At 35.7% G+C, this 24,523-nt stretch overlaps 1 protein-coding gene across 3 annotated transcripts in view; it reads right to left on the reverse strand.

The window, feature by feature from the left end:
• Mer (ezrin/radixin/moesin family protein merlin) overlaps positions 1 to 24,523 on the reverse strand; it is a 488,739-nt gene that overhangs the window by 70,232 nt on the left and 393,984 nt on the right. For all 3 annotated transcript variants that reach the window (XR_016548261.1, XR_016548262.1, XM_090392086.1), the window contains exons 13-14: positions 21,934 to 22,097; positions 2,527 to 2,686 (exon numbers count right to left, since the gene is read on the reverse strand). Coding sequence is in view for 1 of the 3 variants with exons in the window: in XM_090392086.1 (XP_090248212.1) it covers positions 2,527 to 2,686; positions 21,934 to 22,097 (324 nt within the window). In the remaining 2 variants the exon portion in view is untranslated. The remainder of the gene's footprint in view (positions 1 to 2,526; positions 2,687 to 21,933; positions 22,098 to 24,523) is intronic.

A 24,523-nucleotide genomic window follows, 5' to 3' on the forward strand; every position in this document is an offset into this window, starting at 1 on the left:
GTGAAGTTTAAAATGTTCCAGCCATGATTTCTATGGCTTGATGGTGAACAAGGGTCTACCAATCGTATTCTTCCTGGTAGAAGCATAGACTTCTGATCCATCATCAAGTGCATAAGTGCAAACATATAAGTGCATGATACAGATGGAGCAAAGAACATCTAACTGCACTCCAAGAGGTGGAAGATAGGTTGCAAAGAATGTTCATTGTGTTTATGCCACTGTGATTAGCATACCCAATCTCCAACCAACAGGTCATGGGTTCAAATCCTGCTGTAGGCATGGATGTTTGTGATTGTCTTACCTTGTGTACTATTATAATCTTTGATATGGTGCAGTATGACCTTTGCTTTCCTTGTGTCATTAAAACCATAGATCATCATTACTTGTCTCGTAACTGATATGTGAGGGAGGAAATGAGTCTGTTTTCAAATATAAGTCCAAAAACTTTGCTTCCAGTTCAACTGGGATTAATGTTTGTTCTGGTCTGAGTTCTGGGTTAGGATGAAGACCATGTCTGTGGCAAAAATCCACATACTATCTTCTGCTGTGAAACCTTGCAAGAACCCATTTTGAAAAGTGATCAATGGCTTGTTGTAGCTGTCTTTCTATGACCCTCATGTTACCCAAACGACTGAAGTCTAGTCATCCACATAGAGTCCGACCAGTTAGCCTGGTGGCTATGCGCTTCACAACCATATGACTGGGGAAGGAGTGTCCTAGGTTCGATTCCCATCGACAACATGAGGAGCTTAAGGATCTTCCTCAGCCATAACCAAATTAGCCGGTCTTGGGCATGGACAGCAGGGTTTCCCCCCCCCAGTTTATCTAGGGTTTTTCATCCTACAAGCAGGCAAACTGGCCCCGTGAACACACACAGATATAGTCAGGAATACTTAAGACAATCCCTCCAGCAATAGGTCTGAATTGTCAGCTATGCTGGTCCCAAGCCTAGATAAAAATAGGGGGAATTGAGGTGGTGCAGTACTTTCCCGTAAAAGGGGCTAACGGCCGTTGAAATGAAATGAATGAATGAATCCGCATAGAAGGCATTACTTACATTTGGAGGAATTCGTTTGGTTATTGAGTTAATCTTAATTGCAAAATGAATGACAATTAAAAGTGATGGAGAATATTATTATGAACTGTTTGTAAATTAACATGCTGTGCATGTGTATGCACATTTATACAAGCAATATATTAAAAACAAGTTAAATGTTATAATGCATTTCTGGATATGTAGCAATTAACCTGAAATTGTTGTTAGCCATTCATTGTATGGTATTCCTTGTATAACATTAGCATTTTCAATTGTTAATATGGAATAAATTAATTCTTCTGAATGATCATAATTAGCATAGTTACTAATTAAATATATTAATATGAGGTGTGACAATTTAATTCCTGGAACGGGTGAACAATGTGGTGATTTGGTTTGGAGTCACGGGAGTAATTGTGTCCGTACATCTTTTAACTAATGCGTGCAGAAACTCAAGCCAATAAAGCCATTTGCTAGTTGGCTATTGCAAAAACAATAGAGATCTGTGCGTAAACTTTGGCATAAAAATGTGTGATTGAAATTTGGAGCAGCGTGCTAACATCAAATTTTGTGTGAAAATCGGCAAAACTGCTACCGAAACATTGGAGCTGTTGAAAGTGGCATAGGGTGTGGATGCTCTGAAAAAGTCAAGTGTCTTTGAGTGCACAAGAGATTCAAAAGTGGGCAAGAAGATGTGAACAACGACCCCAGAAGTGGGCAGCCAAAACAAAAATGACAGATGCAAATGTGAAAAGAGTGCAAGATTTGGTATGGTCTGACAGACGATTAAGTGTGTGATTAATGGCTGATGAATTGCAAATGAATCAAAATAAAAGAAAGAGCCCTGAATTGTGGACTGACAAGTGGATCATCCATCACAACAATAAATACAGCAAGTCATAGTGTGCTCATTGTGAGAGAATTTCTGGCCAAAAAATCAATTACTGAATTAGGTCATCCTGCTTATTCATTTGACTTAACTCCCTGTGATTCCTAGCTGTTTCCAAAATTAAAGACTGCGCTAAAAGGACAAAGATTTTCTGACATTGCTGATATCTAGCATAATGTGATAAAGGAATTCAAGAGTATTCCAGAAAAAAGTTCCAGGTCTGTTCCCAAAAATGAGAACCCTGTCTAAACCAGTGTATAAATGCACAAAGGGACTACTTCGAAGAGTAGCCACTAACGTATAGTTCCGAATGCAGGTTTTTTACAGGTGCATTCTGGGAATTAAATTGTCACACCTTGAACATGTTAGTACATTAAAAACTATAATTTCTATTGTTAAAATGCGTATAATAATCATTTCCTGACTATTCAAAAACTCATATAAATGTGGTAGCATTCCTCATATACACCCTTTGCTGCTTATTAGAAAATGATGATAATGACTATTTAAAAAATATATAAATATTAGAAAACAAAATAAGCATTAATAAATAAAATATCACTACAGTCATTTCTTGGTAAAAGATGGAAATAATACTTACTTTACGCAAAGTAGAATATTTGCTTTCTCCTCTCAATGCATTTTCTTCATAAATCCTGTCCAACGGAGTTAACTTATCTTCTACCTTTAGTACTTCAATCTCAGATTTAAGTTCCCGAAGCTGCTCTTGTAAGTGTTTACTCTTTTCTAAATATTCCACTCTGTGAAGATATTTTATAATATTCTGATATAAGGATGTTACCTTTATAATCCATTGCAGGATTCAAATATATAACTTATACTGTTATGTATGTCACTAAGATGAATTTAAAAAAGTAATACTACTTATAGTATTATGGTATAGTAGATTTTATTTAAAATAGGTATTGTCAAATACTAAATCAATGAAAAAGAAAATGTAGAGGAAAGAATTTTGAAACTGACATTAAAATGGCTTACAACAGCATAACACATATCACTTACTTTTCAACATTAGTTTTTTTCAAGACTGTGGGGAGGGGAGAGGAGGGGGAAGAATAGAGATTATACTATTTTAATTTTCTCACTGCAGAAAATAATACAATAAAGATTAATGTGATAATTTAAATATAAGATAAAATCCATGGGCTTGCACAAAAAACAAAATATTTTACTTCCAACGTTTCTGTAACTTATATTCCACTTTTATCACAGAACATTACCACTATCATTCAAGAAACAGTACACTAGTAGACGGAAGTAGACATACCAGCCCTATGTGCAAATCACTAAGTGGCAGCTTCTGCAAATGCCCTAACATAGCACAATGCCAAAACACCACAGCCAATCAACACAAAGCTAGCTTGATTAGTCGAGTGGCTAATACACCCACTCTCCAACCAACAGATCATGGGTTTGAATTCCACTGTGGGAATCGATTGTAAAAGCCTGCTATAAACAAGCTCATATAATTGCTCGAGTTTATAAAGCCTGTCTCGACAAAAAAAGATTCTTGAATCTCGATTAATAATCACCAATCAATTTCCTGATATGTATCTTCAAAGAGTGTACAGGCTACTAATGGCAGAGTACTACATGATTAAAGTTTACATTATTATGAATATCCTATCCAGAGTTTCTCTCCAAATTAGTGTTTTCCTAGTTAGTATTCCAATATTGTCAATCTAACATTTTTGTTCTTTTAAGGCACTGCTAACTGAATCAATCCACCTAGACACTAGTCTTTTCTGGATCTTTTTCTTGCAATCTTGGCATCAAACACCTGTTTTGCTAGTCTCTCTTTTCCCATTTTGTTTAAGTTCACAATACCACCTTAGATTAGCCCTGGTTACACATTAAATGCTAGAAATATCAAGTTCCTTTCTAATATCTTCATTTTTAATCTGATTCTTACATTGATCTATCTATTTACTCTTTAATCTTTCTCAGAAATCTAATATCTGTGATCTCTAATCTTTGATCAAGTGCTTTATTTCTAACCCAACTCTCAGATCCATAACTTAAAACTGGTTTTAACAGTGTCTTGTATATTGCTTGTTTAGTATTTTGACTAATTTCTCTTATTCCATATAAATTTATTCAACTGGATCTCACCACATACCAGCTTTGCTTATTCTGCTGTCTATTTCCATATTTAATTTGCAATCTTGGCAAAACACTGTGCCTAAATAGCTGAAATGTTTTACTTGTTTTATAAGTTCTCCATTGAGAATGCAGATCAAGTTTTCGATGTTCTGAATTATATTAATGGTTTTCATCTTTTTATTGCTCATTTTAATGCCAAATTTGTTATAGCAGTTATTCAATTCAGTCAGAGAATCCGGAAGACTTGCAGTGGATGTGTTCAGGAGTGCATCTGCACAGAGCTAAGTTTGATGTCTCTGATTCTAATATCAGGTCTATTCCACTTTCTTTCATAATGCAATCCATATAGATGATGAATAAGAGTACAGATATTGTGTAACTTGTTTTTACATGATTTTACATCAAACCATCTTCCTGCATTTCCTTCAATTCTAACTGCTGCCTTACAACTTAAATATAGATATTGCTTGTATAATATGCTATTTATCCCATATAATTGTAGTGCTTGAAAAGCTTTCCTCTGGGCACCTTGTCATATGCCTTTTTCAGATCTACAAAATTTAAATACGGATCCTTATCATATTCCCATAATTTCTCTGCTTGTCATAAAGCGAATGATCTTGGCAACCTCAATTTGGTATGAATCCTGCTTGCTCTTCTGCAAGTTTCTCTTCCACAATTTTTCTTAGCATCTTCTCAAGTATGTTGGTATAAATCTTACCTGGAACACTTGGTAGAGAAATTCCTCTGTAATTGTCACATTTAGCTTTATTCTCCTTTTTATGATGGGAACTTTGAGAGCTCTACTCCAATCACCTGGAATTCAGCCATCTGACCAAGCACTCTGAATTATGAAGTGTAGCCCCCCCTGCAAAACTTTTATACCCCCATATTTGAGCATTCTAGTTGAATAACTTTATTCTGCATTTCAGGAATTTGATAGCCTTTCCTATTCAAGTATTGAATATTAATAATCTTGAATGATCTCATACGGTGGTAGCAGGTTTTTTTCTCCTGGAAACTCGTGTTTTTCATCCGGCATACAGACAAATCGGCCTTCAGAACACACACAGTTTACAGACAAATAATACTGTTGTTGGTGATGATGGGCAAGAGATGGCGTTGATGGTAGTAGTTGAAGAATTATGTAATAGTGGAGAGGATGCGATGTAATTAGCGAAGCAGAGTAGTGTGCCCTCCCACAATGAGTCCCTGGACTCCCTGGAGGTGTCACATAATAATAATAACTAATATAAACATTTTGAATATCCTTATCTTCAGTTTTTATGTCACCTTTATCATCTTTGATTCAATTTAAAGTACTCCATTTCTAAGCTTTTTCAATGGCCTCCAGAATACTTTGCCACCAAGATAATTAATTGATAAATTTCAATTAAATCCTTTTTTTTTTAAATTGGATATCACTGAATTTTAGTGAAAAAAAAAAGTTCCAACTTTAAACTTAAATCTGTGTAAAATAGCTGTTGTTTTCAATTAATTCAGTGAGTCAACAATGGAATCTCTGTAAGATTATCTCTTATGCTGCAGAAATCCGATATATCCTGTGTTAACCAAGGAAATAACTGCATCTGTACCTGGCATTGTAAAAAATTAAATGTTACAATGATCCTGACACCATATTACACATTGTGAGCAGGAAGTTTAAAGGTGATTTTCTGATTGTATTCATGACTGTATTTACAAGTGTTTCTAAATTTTTTTCGATATATGGAATGGTTAATGATTTGGTAATAATATAGTTTTAATTTACTGATGTGTAGCATTTGTTCAAATTGGTGAGTATTTGCACAAGCAGGATTTTATTAATACAACTGTTAAATAAGTATCTTCGTGGAGTCTGAAGATTCATTGTGAGATGCCCACCTCTACCACAAATTCTGTCATCCCTCTACTTAAAATCATTCATTAACAGAGCATTCATGACCACTTCAAGCAACACATTCTGCTCATTCGCTACTCTTCACATAAAAAAAAAAACTTTTTCTAGAACTATGCATTTCTTGACTAAGTTTTTCTAGAAAAACTCATGCACAACCCTCAGGGCATCCTCTGAATCAAGTTCTTTAGCATCTACCATGTGAGATACTTTTAATAACTTATATTTTCAATCATTCTCTCTTTTCCATCTATCAAGTAAACTTTTTAATTCTCACACACCATCATTCTATCATCACAGGAGAACTCCACAGACTAGCCACCAATTTGGTCGTGTGCCTTGAAATGTTCTCTGCCACTTCTACACCTCCAAGAAACTCAACAACCAACTTGTTCACAACAGTGTATATATTTATTATCAAAGACTTAATTAAAGCAATAATAACCTCTTTAACCCTGCTTCTCAGTTTGTTTCTTAAAAACCAAATGATCATTTCAGATATTTGCCCACTATTGCAATATGCCAATATAAACTTCCTGTAACATCACCAACAAATCCTAAGCATCCTCAGTTGCCTGCAGTACAATCCCATCAATATAATAAGCAGTTTGCAATCTCATTCCACATAACTCTTTGAAAGCTTCTGCTTAATGATGTCCTACCTCATTTATTCTCCTAATCTTGATATTCAATTTTAATATATTTTTTCTTCAAACATTTTGTGACTACGTCCTAGCCATTGTTAACATCCTTTCCTTCCAGTTTCTTATACCCTACTCAAAGCTGCCCCTTAAGCCTGTCATAATCCCCACCTTTCTAGTTTCACACATACCTTTTCTTAATTGAAAATTCCATGTGCTTAACTGGCTCCCAGTTCACGAGTGTGTGATTATTCTTTTTTTAGGTAAATTTTCTCCGTAGATACATATATTTAATTTCCTCCCTTCCATGTGTCCATTCAATTTGCATTCCTAATACTTGAAGTCTTCAATAATGATTTTTCTTAATTTCATTCAGTGAAATTAAATGATGAACACCAATAATTATATATAATTTATGGAATCGACCACTATTTGAAATAAAATTCTATGTTTTGACTTTAATGAATACCCATTCTGTGTCTGCTGAAATAATTTATCAATTAATATTATCCACAATTTGTTTTTTGCATCTTCTGGCCTACAAGCAGCAACAACCAGGTGCTTATATGCAATGACTTACAGGATCCTAAACAACTACTTTTTAAGTTAACAAGAGGATTATGCATGGATGAAATTTCAAGGGCAAAGCAAACAGGAACATTTGAAACAGATGAGGTCACCATTTTCACCTAAAACACACTAATTGCAACATATGGAATGTTAGAATTATGTTTCGAACTAGAAAGACATAGGAAGTTAAGGAAATGAACAGTACACAACTGATATTTTATAAATAAGTGAATCAAGATGGACAGGCTTTGGAAAAGAGAAATATGTAGATGGATATCAAATATTATATTCAGGATCTGATGAAAAACATGAAAGAAGAGTGGCACTTATATTAAATGAAGAGACAAGTAAAATCTTGGTGAATCAGAAACCTGTAGATGATCATATAATAATGGCCAGATTATAATTTAAGATGTATTCAATTAACAATCATACAAATTTATGCACCAGCAAATGATAATGCTCTTGAAAAAAAAAAGACCTTTTTATGATAAAAGTGTATCTAACAAATATGTGTAACATGGTCATTTTTATGGGTGATATGAATGTCAAAGTTCACAAAAGAAATAATGAAAATGAGAGAGCAATAGGTAATGAAGTCTGTGGTCAAAGAAATTATAATGGTGATTTACTGGTAGCATTTTGTGAAATAAATAATCTACACGAGAGAGCTTATTTAAACATAAAGATACACATAAAATGACCCTGATACTACCAGATGGTAAAAACAAAAGCCATACTGAGAGATAGATTCCGGTATTGAGAACACATGTTTATTAAATACGAACAGAATACGTGAAAACCCGACAAGTTTCGTAAGTCGTATCACTTAGCAAGATATGTTATCATGCTCTTTACTATATACGGCAGAGGTGGTAGAGCCATGACAGGAAATTTGGGCATGATCATATTTCTGACATTTAAAGCATCTTAGTGGATTATGGATGCACAATCTAACAGAGCAGCTGAGATACTCTACTTTTACAGATGCTAGGGACTTAGGTGTATCAAAATTAAGGATGATGTTCCTGGTCAGAACCAGGTGACCATCACTAACATATCAGGACGCATCTCACACCTGTCACTCTCTGATCTTCAAATTCTGAACATATCTCCTCATCAGGAATATCAAGGAGATCTCTTTCTAATATCAGTCCTCTACAAGAATTGAGTGTTTTTTGAGATGTTACTTACTCTGATTGCTATTCCACTAGTTGATGTCATTCTCAGCAGATTCTCAGAATGTTGTTGATATGATGTTTTCACAAGGATATCATGTAAAAGCAGCTTACCACCATGCATGTCAGAAGTGGAAAAAATGTAGTTTCTTAACAGTTTAATGAGATCTTGTCAGTCCTTTTAAACCCCTTTGAATAAAGAAGGGTGACAATTTCCCTACTCGCTTTTCATCTGTTACGTGGATGATCAAAAATACTGGTATCACATATCTTTTATTTGTTACTTCTTTTATCAAACAATGTGGGTACGGTATCAGTACTTGGTTGGGATCTTATTAAGGCCCTTGAAATATTTGAGGATGGAAGAATTCATGCTGAAGGAGATTTTTGTTTAGCATCAGAGTTCCCCACCTGCCAAGAAGCCACACAGGGATGTCTACTGACTGGCTAGCATTGACTGCGTGGCAGAGTGGAACACCAGGGCTACTAAATGATATAAGCACTTACAGCAAGCACTGGGTCCTAACCCTAGATCACGGGGTAAGAGACTTACTCCAACACTGTTGACTCTTGCAGGAAAGTCCACTAGCTGACTGATTCTGGCCAGGCATCCAGGAACACCAGTCTTGCCAAAACAGAGACCAAAATTGACACTACTAGGATTCCCCTTTCTGGATATCCACAGGTCACACTGCACGGCCAACATGGCAGTGGATCCCAGTGATAGTAGTCTGGAAGAAAGGATAGTTAAAAAAAAAAAAAAAAAAAAAAAAAGACTCAAGAGAAGAAGAGCAAAGATTATGGGGAAAAAAGCAAAGAACCAAGAGTAAGAATGAAAAGAGCCATTACCATCACTAGGAGGTCCCACCATAGGGAAGAGATTTTAAAGCAAGGGCTAGTTCACAGTGTTGTAATGTCCAGCATAAGTACTAGTCTATATCCACTTGCACTGTATCATTTATGATTACGTATTTTATTTAATCACTTATTCACATTTAATTTATATTAAATATATATTTTAGTAGTTCATGGTGATTTAGATACATGGGGAGATATAATTAGTGGATCAGAGATGTGCTGATCAATTATTGTTATGTAACAACTGTTGGTTGGGCAAAACCACCTGAGATGACTCCTGATCAAATGGCTAATCATTCACTGAAAACCTACAAGATATGTCTCAGCTCTACCAGGAAAATAACTGTGCAATCTTCCATCAGAAAAACCCTGAAGATGGGACTCCAAGTTTCCTGAACTTGTACACTGTATCTTGGGAAGAGGTACAGAAAGTCTTAAAACTCACCAAGAATGGCAAGGCTGCAGGAGTGGATGGTATGCTTCCTGAGTTTCTAAACCATCTCGGCCAATGAGGTAAAACATGGCTGGCCACCCTTTCCTCAAAAATTATAACAACTGGCAAACTACAAAATCTGTGGCGGGAAGCCAAAATAATTGCCGTTCCCAAACATGGAAAGATCCAAATGATGTCAAAAATCTACGACCTATTTCCTTGCTTTGATCCACCTTTAAGCTCTTTGAAAGAATTCTCCTTAAAAGAATTTCACCAATCATCACCTGATTGAACAAGCTGGCTTCAGGTCAGGAAGAAGTTGTTGTGACCAGGTCCTGGCCCTGACAACACAGATTGAAGCAGACTTCCAGAAGAAACTTAAATCTGGAGTCCCTTTCATTGACCTAATATCAGCTTATGACACACTCTGGGTCAGAGGCCTCCTCCTAAAGCTAGGCAATGTTATAACGTACAAAAACTTTCCAGCTTTTTGAATCCATTTTCTCCAACAGAAGGATCCAGGTCTAGATTTTTTTTCCATATTCGTGGAAAAAAAGAGTAGGTCCAGATTCCTTCACAATGGTCTCACACAGGGCTCTGTGTTAGCCCCTTTACTCTTTAACATCCACATGTCTGACTTAACGCATACCATCTCAAGCAAATATGCATGCCAATGACCTAGTGATCCTACACCATCTAATTCCTTTGCCAATCAACATCCACGCCTGTATTATCTAACATTGCTCCACCAAATATATGGAGAAGATAAGCCCCGATTAAAGACTCTCATAAATCTACCTAGTCTAAGCCTAAAATCAAGAAACCCTTTCTGGTCCATGGATGAACTCTCTTCAGCTGCCTTACCATCAACACTTGACATATAGAGAGAACAATGGTCCAACAATCTTCCAACAAATGGCTTCCTGGTTGAAGATCCTTTTGCTCCGCAGCCTGGTTTTGCTCTTCCTAGAAAGATTTAGTCATCTATCAACAGGATCAGAACTAACCAGGGTAGATGTCGCTACCTCCTACATAAATGGAGACTGTTCAGACCACCCTTATTGTGACTGTTCCCTTTCCCTGTGGCCCAGACAATTACTCATATTGTGAATGACTGCCCAAGGCACCAATTTCATGGTGGTGGCCTCAAGGGCATCCACAAGGTGACGGATGAGGCCCTGTATTGGCTTTCTAGACTGGACATTGACCTGTAGTTGCTTTGTATTTCTTTTCCCATAAGAATAAATAAAACAGAGCCAATAAGAATATAATTTGGTTGGCTAAATTCCAAATTATAACCCCACCTCATTCATGTATCTAGGTGAATACCTAGTAATGGTTGCACCATGAAAAGGTGAGGATTGGACATTAAGTTAAAAGATGCTGGAAGTTTTTTTCCCACTTGGTTAGATGATAATAAATTTAGTTTAATCTTTTATCCAAGTGTAAGCAACAAAGTTTGTGCCTGAAGTAACTTCAGGACTGAGGCAACTCGTGGTAAAGGTGGACTAAGCTCTCTCATCACTCCTTGTCTCAGTATCTCCCATAATGCAAAGCACATCTCCTTGCGGACATGTATAATGCTATGCGTTAGGGAGAGAGCCACTACCCAGAACGTTGTTGACCTTTATTGAGGTCTCATCAGTGGGAGCCAGACCCAGAGGCGGTGAAACTAAGGTGGAAGTAATGCAGAAGTCACATCACCATATACCAGTTACCAAATGGTGTCAACACCTTATTATTAAAGTTTTCTGGATTAGAGAAAGATCATGGAAATTTTTTAGGTAAATATGTAATTATGACTTCTCCATTACTTCTACCTTAGTATCACCACCTCTGGGTATGGCTCCCACTGACGAGACCTCAATAAAGGTCGAAACCAGTCTGGGTAGTGGACCTTCCCCTAATGCATAGCATTATACATGTCTGTAAGGAGATGTGATTTGCTTGTCACTTGTCTTAGTATCTTATGGGAGATAAGACAAGTGATGAGAGCTTAGTCCACCTTTACCACAAGTTCCCTCAGTCTTGAAGCTACTTCAGGTGCAAACTTTGTTTGCTCACACTTGGATAAAAGATTAAACTAAATTTATTATAAGTTAAAAGACTTGATGAGTTCTTCAGATTCCTTAAAAAGCTATGTGGAGACCTCATTCCAGTTATCTAGCTTTGAGTCTTAAGTAACTTCTACTTTTATTGTAGCACATTTTAAAAACTATTAAAAATTACTGAATCCCAAAATAATCATATTGCATTAACTTTTAGAGTTCATCGTCATCAAATTCCTGATATATATCCTCAAGGGGTGTACAAGATATGATAGTACTACAGCACTACTAACTTCCTATCCATAATTTTCTTCCAAATCAGTCTGTTAAATGTTAAGGCTCCAATATTATAAGGTCTTATATTTCTGCCTTCTAATGCACTTTTTGCTGTATCAATCCACCTATATCTTGGCCTTCCTCTGGGTCTTTTTCCTGCCAACTTGACAGAGAATACTTGTTTTGCTAATCTTTCCTCTCCCATTCTGCTTAAATGACCATACATACCACCTGAGATTGGCTCTGCTAATGCATTCCTGAATGCTGACAATATCAAGTTCTTTCCTAATATTCTCACTGATGCCATCTGTTCATGCCCCTAATTTTTCTCAGGATTCTCATATGCGTGGTCTCTGGTCTTTGGTCAAGTGTTTTATTTCTAACCCAGCTCTCAGATCCATAAGTTAAATAAGTTAAGACACCTACTCAGTTCTTCTAAAGATCCTCTTCCACACCTAGCACACCCAGGGGTATACAAAATACAGTGCACATGTAACATACCATATATAGGGGAAACAGGGTGAACTATCCCAATCAGACAAGACTAACACAAATGACACATTAAATACCTCCATTTTGATAAAAGTAGCCTTTCTGATCACACGCTCCAAACATACAACAGAATTGACTGGAAAAATACCAAGTCCCTACACCGCACCAAAATCTGGTTTGAGAGAAAATTTAAAGAGTCATGTGAAATGCTTAAACACAACCCAAATCTCAACAAAAATAATGGCCTAACCATTTCAAGAATGTGGAGGACACATCTACAACCTGTATAACAACCTAAACTAGCCTTAGAAAAATCCCACTACAAGAAGACAACCTGGTGAAGTGTTTGGAACATTCAACAGCAACTGAAAGAAATCATTTTATAACAATCAGAACTATCCAGAAGAATAAGTTAAGGGGCTAAAAATCCCTTATTGTTTTTCAGTCAGTAAGCGAAACTAAGATCGAAAACTACGATACAGGGGGAATCATAGTTTTCGATCTTAGTTTCGCTTACTGGCTGAAAAACAATAAGGGATTCTTAGCCCCTAAACTTATCAACCTCGCCAGAAAAAAATAGACGTTTGGCTTTTCATCTTAGTTATCCAGAAGAATATTAATACATGAGGACTTTAGCAGTTTAGTGCAGTTGTATATATTTATTTATAATATATATATATATATATTTTTTTTTTTTTAATTAATTAATTTATTTTATTTTTTTATCACTAGAGGTCAGGCTAGGAAAAAGGATTTATTAACTACATAGATTTAGTTTACCGGTATACAGCGCATGAGCATGTAGCTTGGTTCCTTATACAGTTGTATTCTTCCGATGATGACCTCAATATAGAGGTCGAAACGTCAAGTTCTATTTTTTTATTAGTAATTCATAAAATAATCTGTTCAACACTTGTGTTTTTGTGTCTCTAAATTTACAAATATGAGTGCTGATCATCGTGTAACCTTAAAAGAAAGAATTAACATCTCCAATTGTGATATCATGTTTAATACCACTATCTGTATTTAAGTTTTGTCGATTTGGAAAAGGCATATGACAAGATGCCAAGAGAGAAGCTATTCAATACGTTATAATTATATGGTGTCAATGGGGCATTATATCAAGCAATATTTAGTCTGTATTTGAGTTGTAAGTCAGCAGTTGGAATTGAAGGAAGTACAGGAAGATGGTTTAATGTTAAATCTAGTGTGAGACAAGGATGTACATTATCCCCTCTGTTATTCATTATCTATATGGATCACATTATGAAGGAAAGTGGTATTAAACATGATGTCAAAATTGGAGATGTTAATGTCAGCTCTTTGCTTTATGCGGATGATGTTATACTTCTATAAATCTGCTACAAGTTTGCAAGACTCTTTGACTAAATTGAATAATGTTGTAATAGATATGGTATGATGGTCAGCGTTAAAAAGACAAAGACAAAGAAAATAGGTAGAATTGTTGAAAATGTCAACTGTGTTGTGAACGGAGAACCTGTGGAACAAGTAAAACATTTCAGCTACTTAGGCACGATTTTTACTGAAGATGGTAAATTAAATATAGAAATAGACAACAGAATCAGCAAAGCTGGTATGGTGGGAAGTCAATTGAATAAATTCATATGGAATAAGAGAGAAATTAGTCGGAACACTAAATTATCTGTATACAGACAGTGTTCAAATCAGTTTTAACTTATCGATCTGAGAGCTGGGTCAGAAGTAAAACACTTGACCAAAGACTAGACCGCAGATATGAGAGTCCTGTGAAAGATTAGAGGCGTGAACAGATGGCATCAATGGCAATATCATATTAAAAACGAGGATATTAGGAAAGAACTTGACATTGTCAGCATCCAGGAATGCGTTAGTAGAGCTAATCTCAGGTGGTATGGTTACTTAAACAAAATGGGTGAAGAAAGATTAGCAAAACAAGTGTTCTCTGCCAGGTTGGCAGGAAAACGACCCAGAGGAAGACCAAGATATAGTTGCATTGATACGGTAAAAAGTGCCTTAGACAATAGAAATATAAGATCTGATAATGTTGGAGTCTTGACAAGTAACAGACTGATTTGGAGGAAAATTGTAAATAGGAGGTTAGTAATGATGTAATTTTTTCATGTAGTACTATCATATCCTGTACACCCCTTGAGAGTACATGGCAGGAATTTGATGATGATGTTTAATACCACTTTCATTCATAATGTGATCCATATAGATAATGAACATCCTTGTCTCACACTAGATTTAACATTAAACCATCTTCCTGTACTTCCTTCAATTCTAATTGCTGACTTACAACTTAAGTAAAGATTAAGTATTGCTTGTCAAATATAATGCCCCATTGACACCATATAACTGTAGTGTATTGAATAGCTTCATTCTTGGCACCTTGTCATATACCTTTTTCAGATCGACAAAACTTAAATACAGATCTTTGTTATATTCCCATGCTTTCTCAACTATTTGACAAAAAGTGAAGATCTGATCCTGACAGCCTCTATTTGTCTGAATTCAGCTTTTTTTTCAACAAGCTTCTCTTTCACAATCCTTCTCATACTTCTCAAGTATACTGGAATAAATCTTACTAGGAACACTCAGTATGGAAATACCTCTGTAATTCTCACATTCAGTTTTATTTCCCTTTTTATATATGGGAACTATGAGAGCTCTACTCCAATCATCTGGAATTCATCCCTTTGTACAGGCCTTCTGAACTATGCAGTGCAGCAACTGTTAGACTTTTATACCTCCATACTTGAGCATTTCTGGTCAAATATCATCTACTTCAGGGGTCTCCAAACTACGGCCCGCAATATTTTATCCGGCCCACCAACTGGACTAATTTTTCAATAAGAACTGGAAAAAACAAAAAACAAAAAAAAAAAAACGGGGTGTTGATAGATTTCAAATGCATTAATTAATATTGTGTTCAAAATATATTCCTGAATAGTAAAAAGTAACCGTAATCCAAGTTACAGTCTTTCTGACTGTAAAAGGTTGGTTAAAATGTACTAATAAAGGAAAAAAATTTGAATTTTACAAAATTTTACATTACAAAATTTCTTCAAATTTACAAGCAAATTTGAAGAAATTTGCCTGTGTTTTTAAAATGTTATTAAACTCAGCTTCAAATTTTGAAGTGCTAACTACAAGTAGAAGAATTTTCAAACGTTCATCAGATAAATTTGCCCTGTATTTTGAACTTGATATATTTCATTCGGGACAACGTATCTTTGTGAACAAACTTTTTCCCGAATGAAATATATCAAGTCAAAATACAGGGCAAATTTATCTGATGAACGTTTAAAAATTCTTCTACTTGTAGTTAGCACTTCAAAATTTGAAGCTGAGTTTAATAACATTTTAAAAACACAAACACAGTTACATCATTCACATTAATGGTTTTATTATAATTTCTTCCATTTCTGAGCTTCTTCAACAACCTCCAGAATATCTTGCCACCTTGATATTTATTTTCTATGTCCGTGCCAAAGTCCTCCCATGACTTTTGTTTAGCCAGTTTTACATAGTGTTTAGCTTTCTTACATTTGTCTCTGTATTCTCTAAGAGCACAAGCTGACTTATTTGCCAGAAACTTTTGATATGCTTTCTTCTTTTTATTCACTGCCTCTTGAACTTCCTGTGTCCACCATGGAGCACTGATTTTTCTATCTTTGCATACAACCTCACCACATGCCTCTCTGGCTGAATCAATCAATGTTTTCTTCAGGGCTTGCCACTGAATCTCCAAGGTTTAGTTCCTGTTCTCAAACTCTTTCATGTTTTCTTGAACAACATTTGTGGGTTTTAGTCTACAGTTCACATTTGAGAGCTGCTCAACTTTTATTCGCTTTAAAACTTTCTTACATGTTGTTCTTTTCAGTATGAAATTCAATTTTATGCTGCTCAAGACTAAATGGTGATCCCTTCCAATTTCAAATCTTCTATACACTCTGGTGTCCTGCACTAGTGGGAAAACATCACTATCAACAATAACATAGTCAATGAGACTTTTCTTATTCCTTGCCTCTTCTCTCCATGTGAATTTGTGCACATTTTTATGTTGGAATATTGTGTTAGTAATAACCAGTCCATGTCCTGAACAGAAATCCAACAGGTATTTGCCATTATTATTAGCTTTGCTCTTTTCTCCAAATTTTCCCAAAATATTTTTGTATGTCTGACAATCGTTTTCTAATCTGCTATTTAGATCCTCCACAAGGACCAATTTTTCCTTTTTCATTGTGTCAGTTGCTTTCTCTAAAGCCTCAAAATATTTCTCCACTTCTACCTTAGTAGAACCTTCTGTGGGACCATAGGTACAAATAAGTCTCATTGTCCAGTTCTCCATTCTCATATTTGCCCACATCACTCTACTTGAGACTGCCTGCCATTCAAGATTAGCCTCACATTTAGTGTTGAATACTATGGCTACTCCTTCTTTTCTTCGATTATCATTGCCTGAATATAATATTTTGTATTTATTGCTCAGAAAGATCTCACCAGTCAACCCTATTATGTCGATCTGGTACTTATTCAATTCCTCAGCTAGCTCCATTTCTTTGCCATTCAGGCTCCTTATGTTGAATAGTACCTAAAACCTAAGTTTTAAGATTTGTTCCAGTAGCTGACTTTTCGCTGTTTCCCCTGGTTCCCTGGCGAAAACACCGGGGGCCTAGTTTAATCGGGCAACGTCCAAGCCGGCATTAAATTCTGTCATGTTGTACCATCATTTGAAATTTTGGTTGAAGCCAATAAGAATATAATTTGTTCGGCTAAATCCCAAATTGCCAGCCCATCCTCATCCATTCAGCATCCAGGTAGATACCTAACAGGGTGCACCACGAGAAGGTGAGGATTGGACATTAGGTCAGAAGCCCTGGTCAGTTTTCTGCATTCCTTTGAAGGCTATGGGGAGGTCTCTTCTCAGTTATATAGCTTTGATCCTTAAGCACCCCACTTTTAGAGTCATAATTATTAAAGCTGAATTTTGGTACCCTAAATGAATTTTTTAAAAAAATTATTTCGTCTAAGTTCCAAAGTAATTACTGTGCTTAAACATCATTTAGTAACAAGTATAGGATATGTGATCTTTGATGGTTTTTCAGTGCATGATATATTAAGTTCATAGATTAGATCGATAAATGACATTATTTGTGGGCATTTGCCACACACTGTTTCTGATTCGAAGGAGCAAATGTATGTTGTTAGCAAAGTTGGTTACTACATATTGTAATTATCGTTGATAAGCTTATACGTTGGTAATACATGACTTAGATATGTTGTAAGTAGTGGCGGCTTGTGGCTTGAAATCGTGGGGGTGCTACAATTTCAAAATATATAAACACACTGTAAATACAGTGTATGTGTGTTTGGATAAAATATCAAAATTATGGTAAAATTTAAAAAAAAAAAATTAAACATGAAAATATATTGTTTATTATCGATAAAAGTACACAGTTTGGTATAATTCAAAATTACTTAAAAATTAAATATATTCTTCTTGTTTCGTTTTAATGAAAAAATATTGTTTATTATCGATAAAATTATACAGTTCAGTATAATTCAAAATTATTTAAAAATAAAATTCATTCCTTTAATTGCAATTAAAGGAATGGATTTACAATTTTTGGAGATTACAATTAAATCCTTTAATTGTAATGTCCAAATATTTAAAGAGACAAAGTAAACACCATAAACACTACAAACACTCTACTACTGGCGCAAACTGCATATAAACAACAGTGGAACTACGCGACGGACAGTGCCGCATTATGCTAATAGCTCGCATCTCACTATGACGTTGTTAGATCTGAAACGGGCTACCTCACTCTAAATGAGGTTACCCTTCCAGAGTCTAACAGTAAACATAAATTAAATAAGCATACTTATCATTTAGCACAGTGTGACTATGTTTTATAGGAAATAACATCTTGTAAATTAAATTTTGAACTGTTTGAATTGAAGTTAATGTATCTGTATATCAAATGTAACTGTAAGTCAACAAAAAAGGGGCAATTGTAAGAGAAATTATTAGTGATATTCTACACGTAAAAGAAAGTAAATTACTTGGCAAGATGGGGCAAAGGTCGCCCTAATGCTACAAGAGGAGCGTAAGCGCCCGCAGGTGTTACATCTGAGAAAATATCATGATGCATGTATTCCCGGAATTAGAAAGCCCAGTATGAGGATCGGTGAGGTCACCCAGTCGGGGTCCAATTGGTAGGACGATAGGAGAAATCAAACTCGGAAAGGTGGTGCTCTTGGGGAGCATATAAAACCCGCAATACGGAGTGAAACACCCCCGTTTTGTTTGTTCCTGTATTCTCACTGTGTGCTACAAGTGTTCATTGTGGTTCAGTTCTTATTTTTAAGAGCTGACCTTCGAAAAGTTCCAGCATGGCAAGATCGAACGTAGGCAGTCAGTGAGAAGAAGTATTGACATAAATCCATAGCAAAGAAACAGGGCCCGATTCAGGAAGAGCACGTGAATCACGTGGCGGTAGAATCAAGATAGCCAGAATCTTCACAAAGAAGGATGGAGAGAAACCGAAACAATGTAGATAAGTACTTTCATATGTCTAGCCCCTTTTAGAGAAATTGACTAACAGTACGGAAAAGAGTGTATTTCAAATATGTGACAAAAGGAAGTATGAAGAATTGAAATTTACGTGGATAACTCTATATCTTTGGACTGGATTTTAAGAACTATTAGTTTATTAGATATTTTGTCATGATCCACTCGAGGGAGTGGATCACGACAAAATGTGCTAAATGCCTAGCTGACCTAATGAGTTGTAAACTAAGATGTCAAATAAGTTGAGAAAATTGAATTGTAAAGATTTAGAAATCAATGTATATTTTAAGAACGAGAGAGTGAGAGGAAAACAAGAGTTTAACTTAGTATTAATAATTGTTTTGTTCCTGTATTATATTAAATAATGAATTCATTAAAATTGTTTGGTACCTTTCATGCCTGTATTTCTGACCATGCTGACTGACCCTTTATAAAATTTCGAACCTGTGTCATATATGTGCGTGGGGATATCCCAATTAAGAGAGAAGAGGGGCACGACTGCAAATAAACTAGGAAACCTAAGGCTTCTGAATTATAGTAAATGATATTAGTAGCACCTGACACCCTATAACTATCCTTAGGCTGAGTTTAACTCTATCCTTAAGGCCCAGGCTGGCGCAGTAAATAAATTTGCCTGAGTGAATAAGGATAGCTTATAGTGATCAGAGAACAGGTATTTCTGGGGGCCCAAAATTGAGAAATTTGCTAGATAAGCGATAAGATCACATATTCAAGTAATATAGACGACTTAGGGATACATGAAATTAAAGACAGCTGATAGAAGTCAAAGTAAATATAAGAAAGTAAATCATGCAAAGAATAACATAAAGGGATAAAGATATAACAATGAGCAAGGGAAAAACTTAACAACGTGCATATGCTTGTGCACTTAGCAATATGACACAGTGCTGCTAGTGTCCTTTGCCCTCCTAAGTGCTACAAGATGGATTTTTATAATTTTTTATAGAAAATAAGAGAATTGTATAGGAATGTTGATGATAAAATTAAATATTACAAGCAAATATAAATAAATTAATAAATATATTTATATATCGAGAAAAATTGGGGGTGCTGCAATTCCACAGTACCTATGCACGAGCTGCCCCTGATTGTAAGACAATGTAACCATTTCATGAATATCCATTTTTTTAGGGGGGGGGGGGAATTAATGAAATAGTAAATTTCTCGGTAAAGTCATCTTCTGACTACAGAAAATCAGCTCTTGGGATGACTAGGTCAACATGAGCAAAGTGCGGAAATGTTCATATAATTTTCTAATTCAAAACTAATTCACATGGGTTTCAACGTAAATAGAGTTTATATGTTTACTACATACATATGCCGGGTGTTTCAAAAGGGTGTATACAATTTTGCAGGAGAACAGAGAATAACTCGGAAGATATAAAGCGGAGTGAGTGTTTGTTATGTTAAGTCAATTTTAGGTAACATTATTACCAAATGACAACACTAGATGGCATGATCTGTCACATCATTTGAAAATAACTTCTGATGGTGCAGAGCGAGAATGTTGTGTGTTTTGGTTTGAGAAAACAAAGTCTGCAACATGATTTCAGAGGAATTTCTGCATGCAATACAGCAAAGAACCTCCCAGTAGGTTCTCAATCTATGTGGCACAAGAATTTTGTGGAAACAGGATGTTCTGTGCATCATCCAAGGTCAATGGGAAGGCTGCGTGTTGCCAATGCTGTTGTGGAAAAAGTTCATGAAAGTTTCCAAAGAAGCCCTGGAAAGTCAACCAGATGGGTATCTCATCAATTGGAATTCCACATGTGACTGTGTGGCATGTTTTACAACAGCATCTACATTTAAGGCCCTACAAATTTACCCTCGTATAACATTTGAAGAAAGATAACATGTGAGGATTTCTGTACGGAAATGATCAATAGGATAGAAAAAAATGAGGACTTTTTGGACACAACTGTTTTCAGTGACGAGCGCACTTTTCACATAAGTTGGCAAGTAAACACTCAAAACTGCAGAATTTTGGGAAGCAAAAATCCACATGCCATCACATAACATGTTCGCAGCACCTCAAACTTACATTTTTTGTGCCATAAGAAAGAAGAAAGTGTATAGACCCTTCTTTTTTTCAGAGTCTCTACCATTATTGGTGTGAGTATCGAATACCACAATTTCACCTGGTTATCACATCCGCTCTACAGCCAAAAGGCTGAGGGTTCGAATCCAGCCCTGGACATGGATGTTTGTGATTGCCTGCGAGAATACAAGTAGTGGTGGTGGTGGAGGACGTTAAATGGCACTGGTGCAGTTGCAGTTTGTTGTAGTTGTGGACTGAGTGGCAGAATCAGAGAGTTGTAGAGCAGGTGTCCTCCCCCTGATGAGTCTTTGGACTACCTGGAGGTGTCAACGTCACATAATAAACGCTTACAATTTCAGGAAGACAGCGCTCCTCCCAATTACCTGACAGATGTAAGGTCGTACCTTGACACCGTTTTCCAGATGGATGGATTGGTAGAGGGATGCCTGTAGCATGGCCACTGCATTACCCCGACCTTGCGCCATTAGATTTTTTTCTTGTGGAGCTTTGCAAGAGATTGAGTGTTTGTACCACCACTACCAGCCAATTTGGATAAGCTGCATTCCAGAATTACTGCAGCCATTGCTGAAGTTATGCCAGATATGCTTTGCGTGTGGCAGGAAATTGATTACAGATGGGACGTCTGCAGAATTACTGGAAGCAGTCATATCAAACTATAACTGTCTGTGTCAAAACTTTTTTAATCTACATTTGCAAGGTAATAAAAATTGTTCTTCTATTGCTATTTACCTTCTATTGTCATTCAAAGTTCTATACTCCCTTTTGAAACATTCTATATAATATGTACGATTGTATTCTTAACTAAATATTTATGAAGAAATAAAAAACTACCTTTCTTTTTCCATCTCCATAGACAGCTGCTCTACATCACGATCTGTGATAAGATCACAAGTCAGGTTATCACAATCAACCCCTATTTCAGGTTGTAATCTGAGATCACTTAACTGCCTTGGAAGACTTGGTACTTCAGCAGCAGATGACTCATTGCTATATGGCTAAAAATAATCAGATTGTTATTCATTTGGCACTTGTGTGAGAGATAAAATGAAAATTATTGTATTCAGTGACATAGACCCATGTGAACATTTTTTAATTGATATTAAATAAAATACCATATTTCAACTATTAGCAGAAAGTTATTGATATCATTAGAAATTTTTCTACTAAGATCAAACAATTGTATTGAGATCAAAATGAAAGCTCTAAGCCAGTGAGATAGGTTCATATAGCTTAGAAATAATGGTAATTTTCAGAACAAGAGTGACTAGGTAATAAAATTATTATTATTCCCAGACCCACTCCCTCCATTCCATGAAGTCAAAGACTCAATGTGAGAAGTTTCTCTCTGTCATACACAGCTCATCATACTATGTCATAAAAACATTCAGATTCTGCCAACACCAAACTCTTAGGCAATGCATTCCAATCATTTACCAATCTCTATGCAAAAAACCAGTTTCTCACTCCTTTGCTCACACCCTCCTTATACAGCTTCCATGGATGACCTCTTGTTCTCCCATCTCCTGCCATTCTATGATAAATCTCTTCAACATTAATTTTATAACAGCCTCTTACCAATATATATGTTTATATCATATCACCGCTCCTATCTATTAGACTCTGTAAATTGCGTCTTCTCAACTTTTATTCATAACCGATATTCTGGAGACTTGAAACTACCTTATTCACTTACCTCTGGATCCTTTCCAATATCTCCTCATTATTTTGAAAACTAGTTGACCAAATCTGTGCACAGCAGTCCATATGCAGCCTAATTAAGGTCTTTTCAATTTCCAGAATCTCCTAACTTCTATAAGTAAGTGTCCTCCACATCATTGTGAGAATTCATTCTGCTGTTTTCACAATTTTAGTAATGTGTCCTCTAAATTTTATCTCTATCCACAATCACCCCACCCCAACTCTTACTTCCCCTACCTCTTCCAATATCTCACTACCAAGTTATTCTACTTAAACTCTACATCCCATCTTTGTTTTCCAAATTTTAAAACCTTACACTTTGCAATATTGAAATGGAATCCCATGTCCAAATGCAATACTATAATTAAAAGATGAAATTCTTATGTTATCAGAAAATTTATTGCATATTTTAAAGCTTTCAAAGACACAATGCTATACAACTGTTCCCTAAGTTTTTAAAGATATAAACTGACAAAAATATTGAAACAAAATTAACATTTATTAAATACAAAAAAAAGTAACAACAGGACTAAACATTATGTCCAGACTCAGTAACAAGTAAAATTTCATGCAAACTGTTTTATACTGTTAGCCAGGACAATTTACGGCAAACAAAAAGTTACTCGTTTCAACCTTGATTAGATAATGTAATAAATGCAATCATAATCAAGGAAAAGAAGGAGTAGCCATAGTACTCAACACTAAATACGAGGCTAATCTTCTCCAATGGGCAGGCAGTCTCAAGTAGAGTGATGTGGGCAAATATGAGAATGGGGAACTGGACAATGAGACTTATTTGTGCCTATGGTTCAACAGAAGGTTCTACTAAGATAGAAGTGGAGGAATTTTTTGAGGCTCTAGAGAAAGCAACTGACACAACGAAAAGAAAAAACTGCTCCTTGTTGGGGATTTCAATAGCAGAGTAGGAAATGATTATCAGACATACAGAAATGTTTTGAGAAAATTTGGAGAAGAGCAAAGCTAATAATAATGGCAAATACCTGTTGGATTTTTGCTCAACATTTGTAATATAAAAAGTTAGTAATATAAAAAAGGGAAATAAAACTGAATGTGAGAATTACAAAGGTATTTCCCTACTGAGTGTTCCTGGTAAAGACATGGACTGGTTATTACTAACACAATGTTCACACATAAAAATGTGCACAAATTCACATGGTTAGAAGATGCAAGGAATAAGAAAAGTCTCACTGACTATGTTATTGTTGATAGTTATATTTTCTCCCTGGTGCAGGACACCAGAGTATAAAGGGGATTTGAAATTGGAAGTGATCACCATTTAGTCTTGAGCAGGTTAAAATTGAATTTCATAATGAAAAGAAGAACAGGTAAGAAAGTTTTAAAGCAAATAAAAATTAAGCTGCTCTAAGATGGGAACTGTAAACTAAAATACACAAATATTATTCAGGAACGAAATTAAAGAAAGAGTTTGAGAACAGCAATGAAACCTTGGAGATTCAGTGGCAAGCCCTGAAGAAAATATCGATTGATTCAGCCAGAGAGGCATGTGGTGAGGTTATGTGCAAAGATAGAAAAATCAGAACTCCATGGTGGACACAGGAAGTTAAAGAGGCCGTGAAGGAAAAGAAGAAAGCATACCAAAAGTTCCTGGCAAATAAGTCAGTTTGTGCTCTTAGAGAATACAGAGACAAATATAAGAAAGCTAAACACTGTGTAAAACTAGCAAAACAGAAGTCATGCGAAG

Source organism: Typopeltis vanoorti, chromosome 4 (genome assembly GCF_054136105.1).
Source record: "Typopeltis vanoorti isolate ZY-2024b chromosome 4, IOZ_Tvanoo_1.0, whole genome shotgun sequence".
Classification (NCBI taxonomy): Eukaryota; Metazoa; Arthropoda; class Arachnida; order Uropygi; family Thelyphonidae; genus Typopeltis; species Typopeltis vanoorti.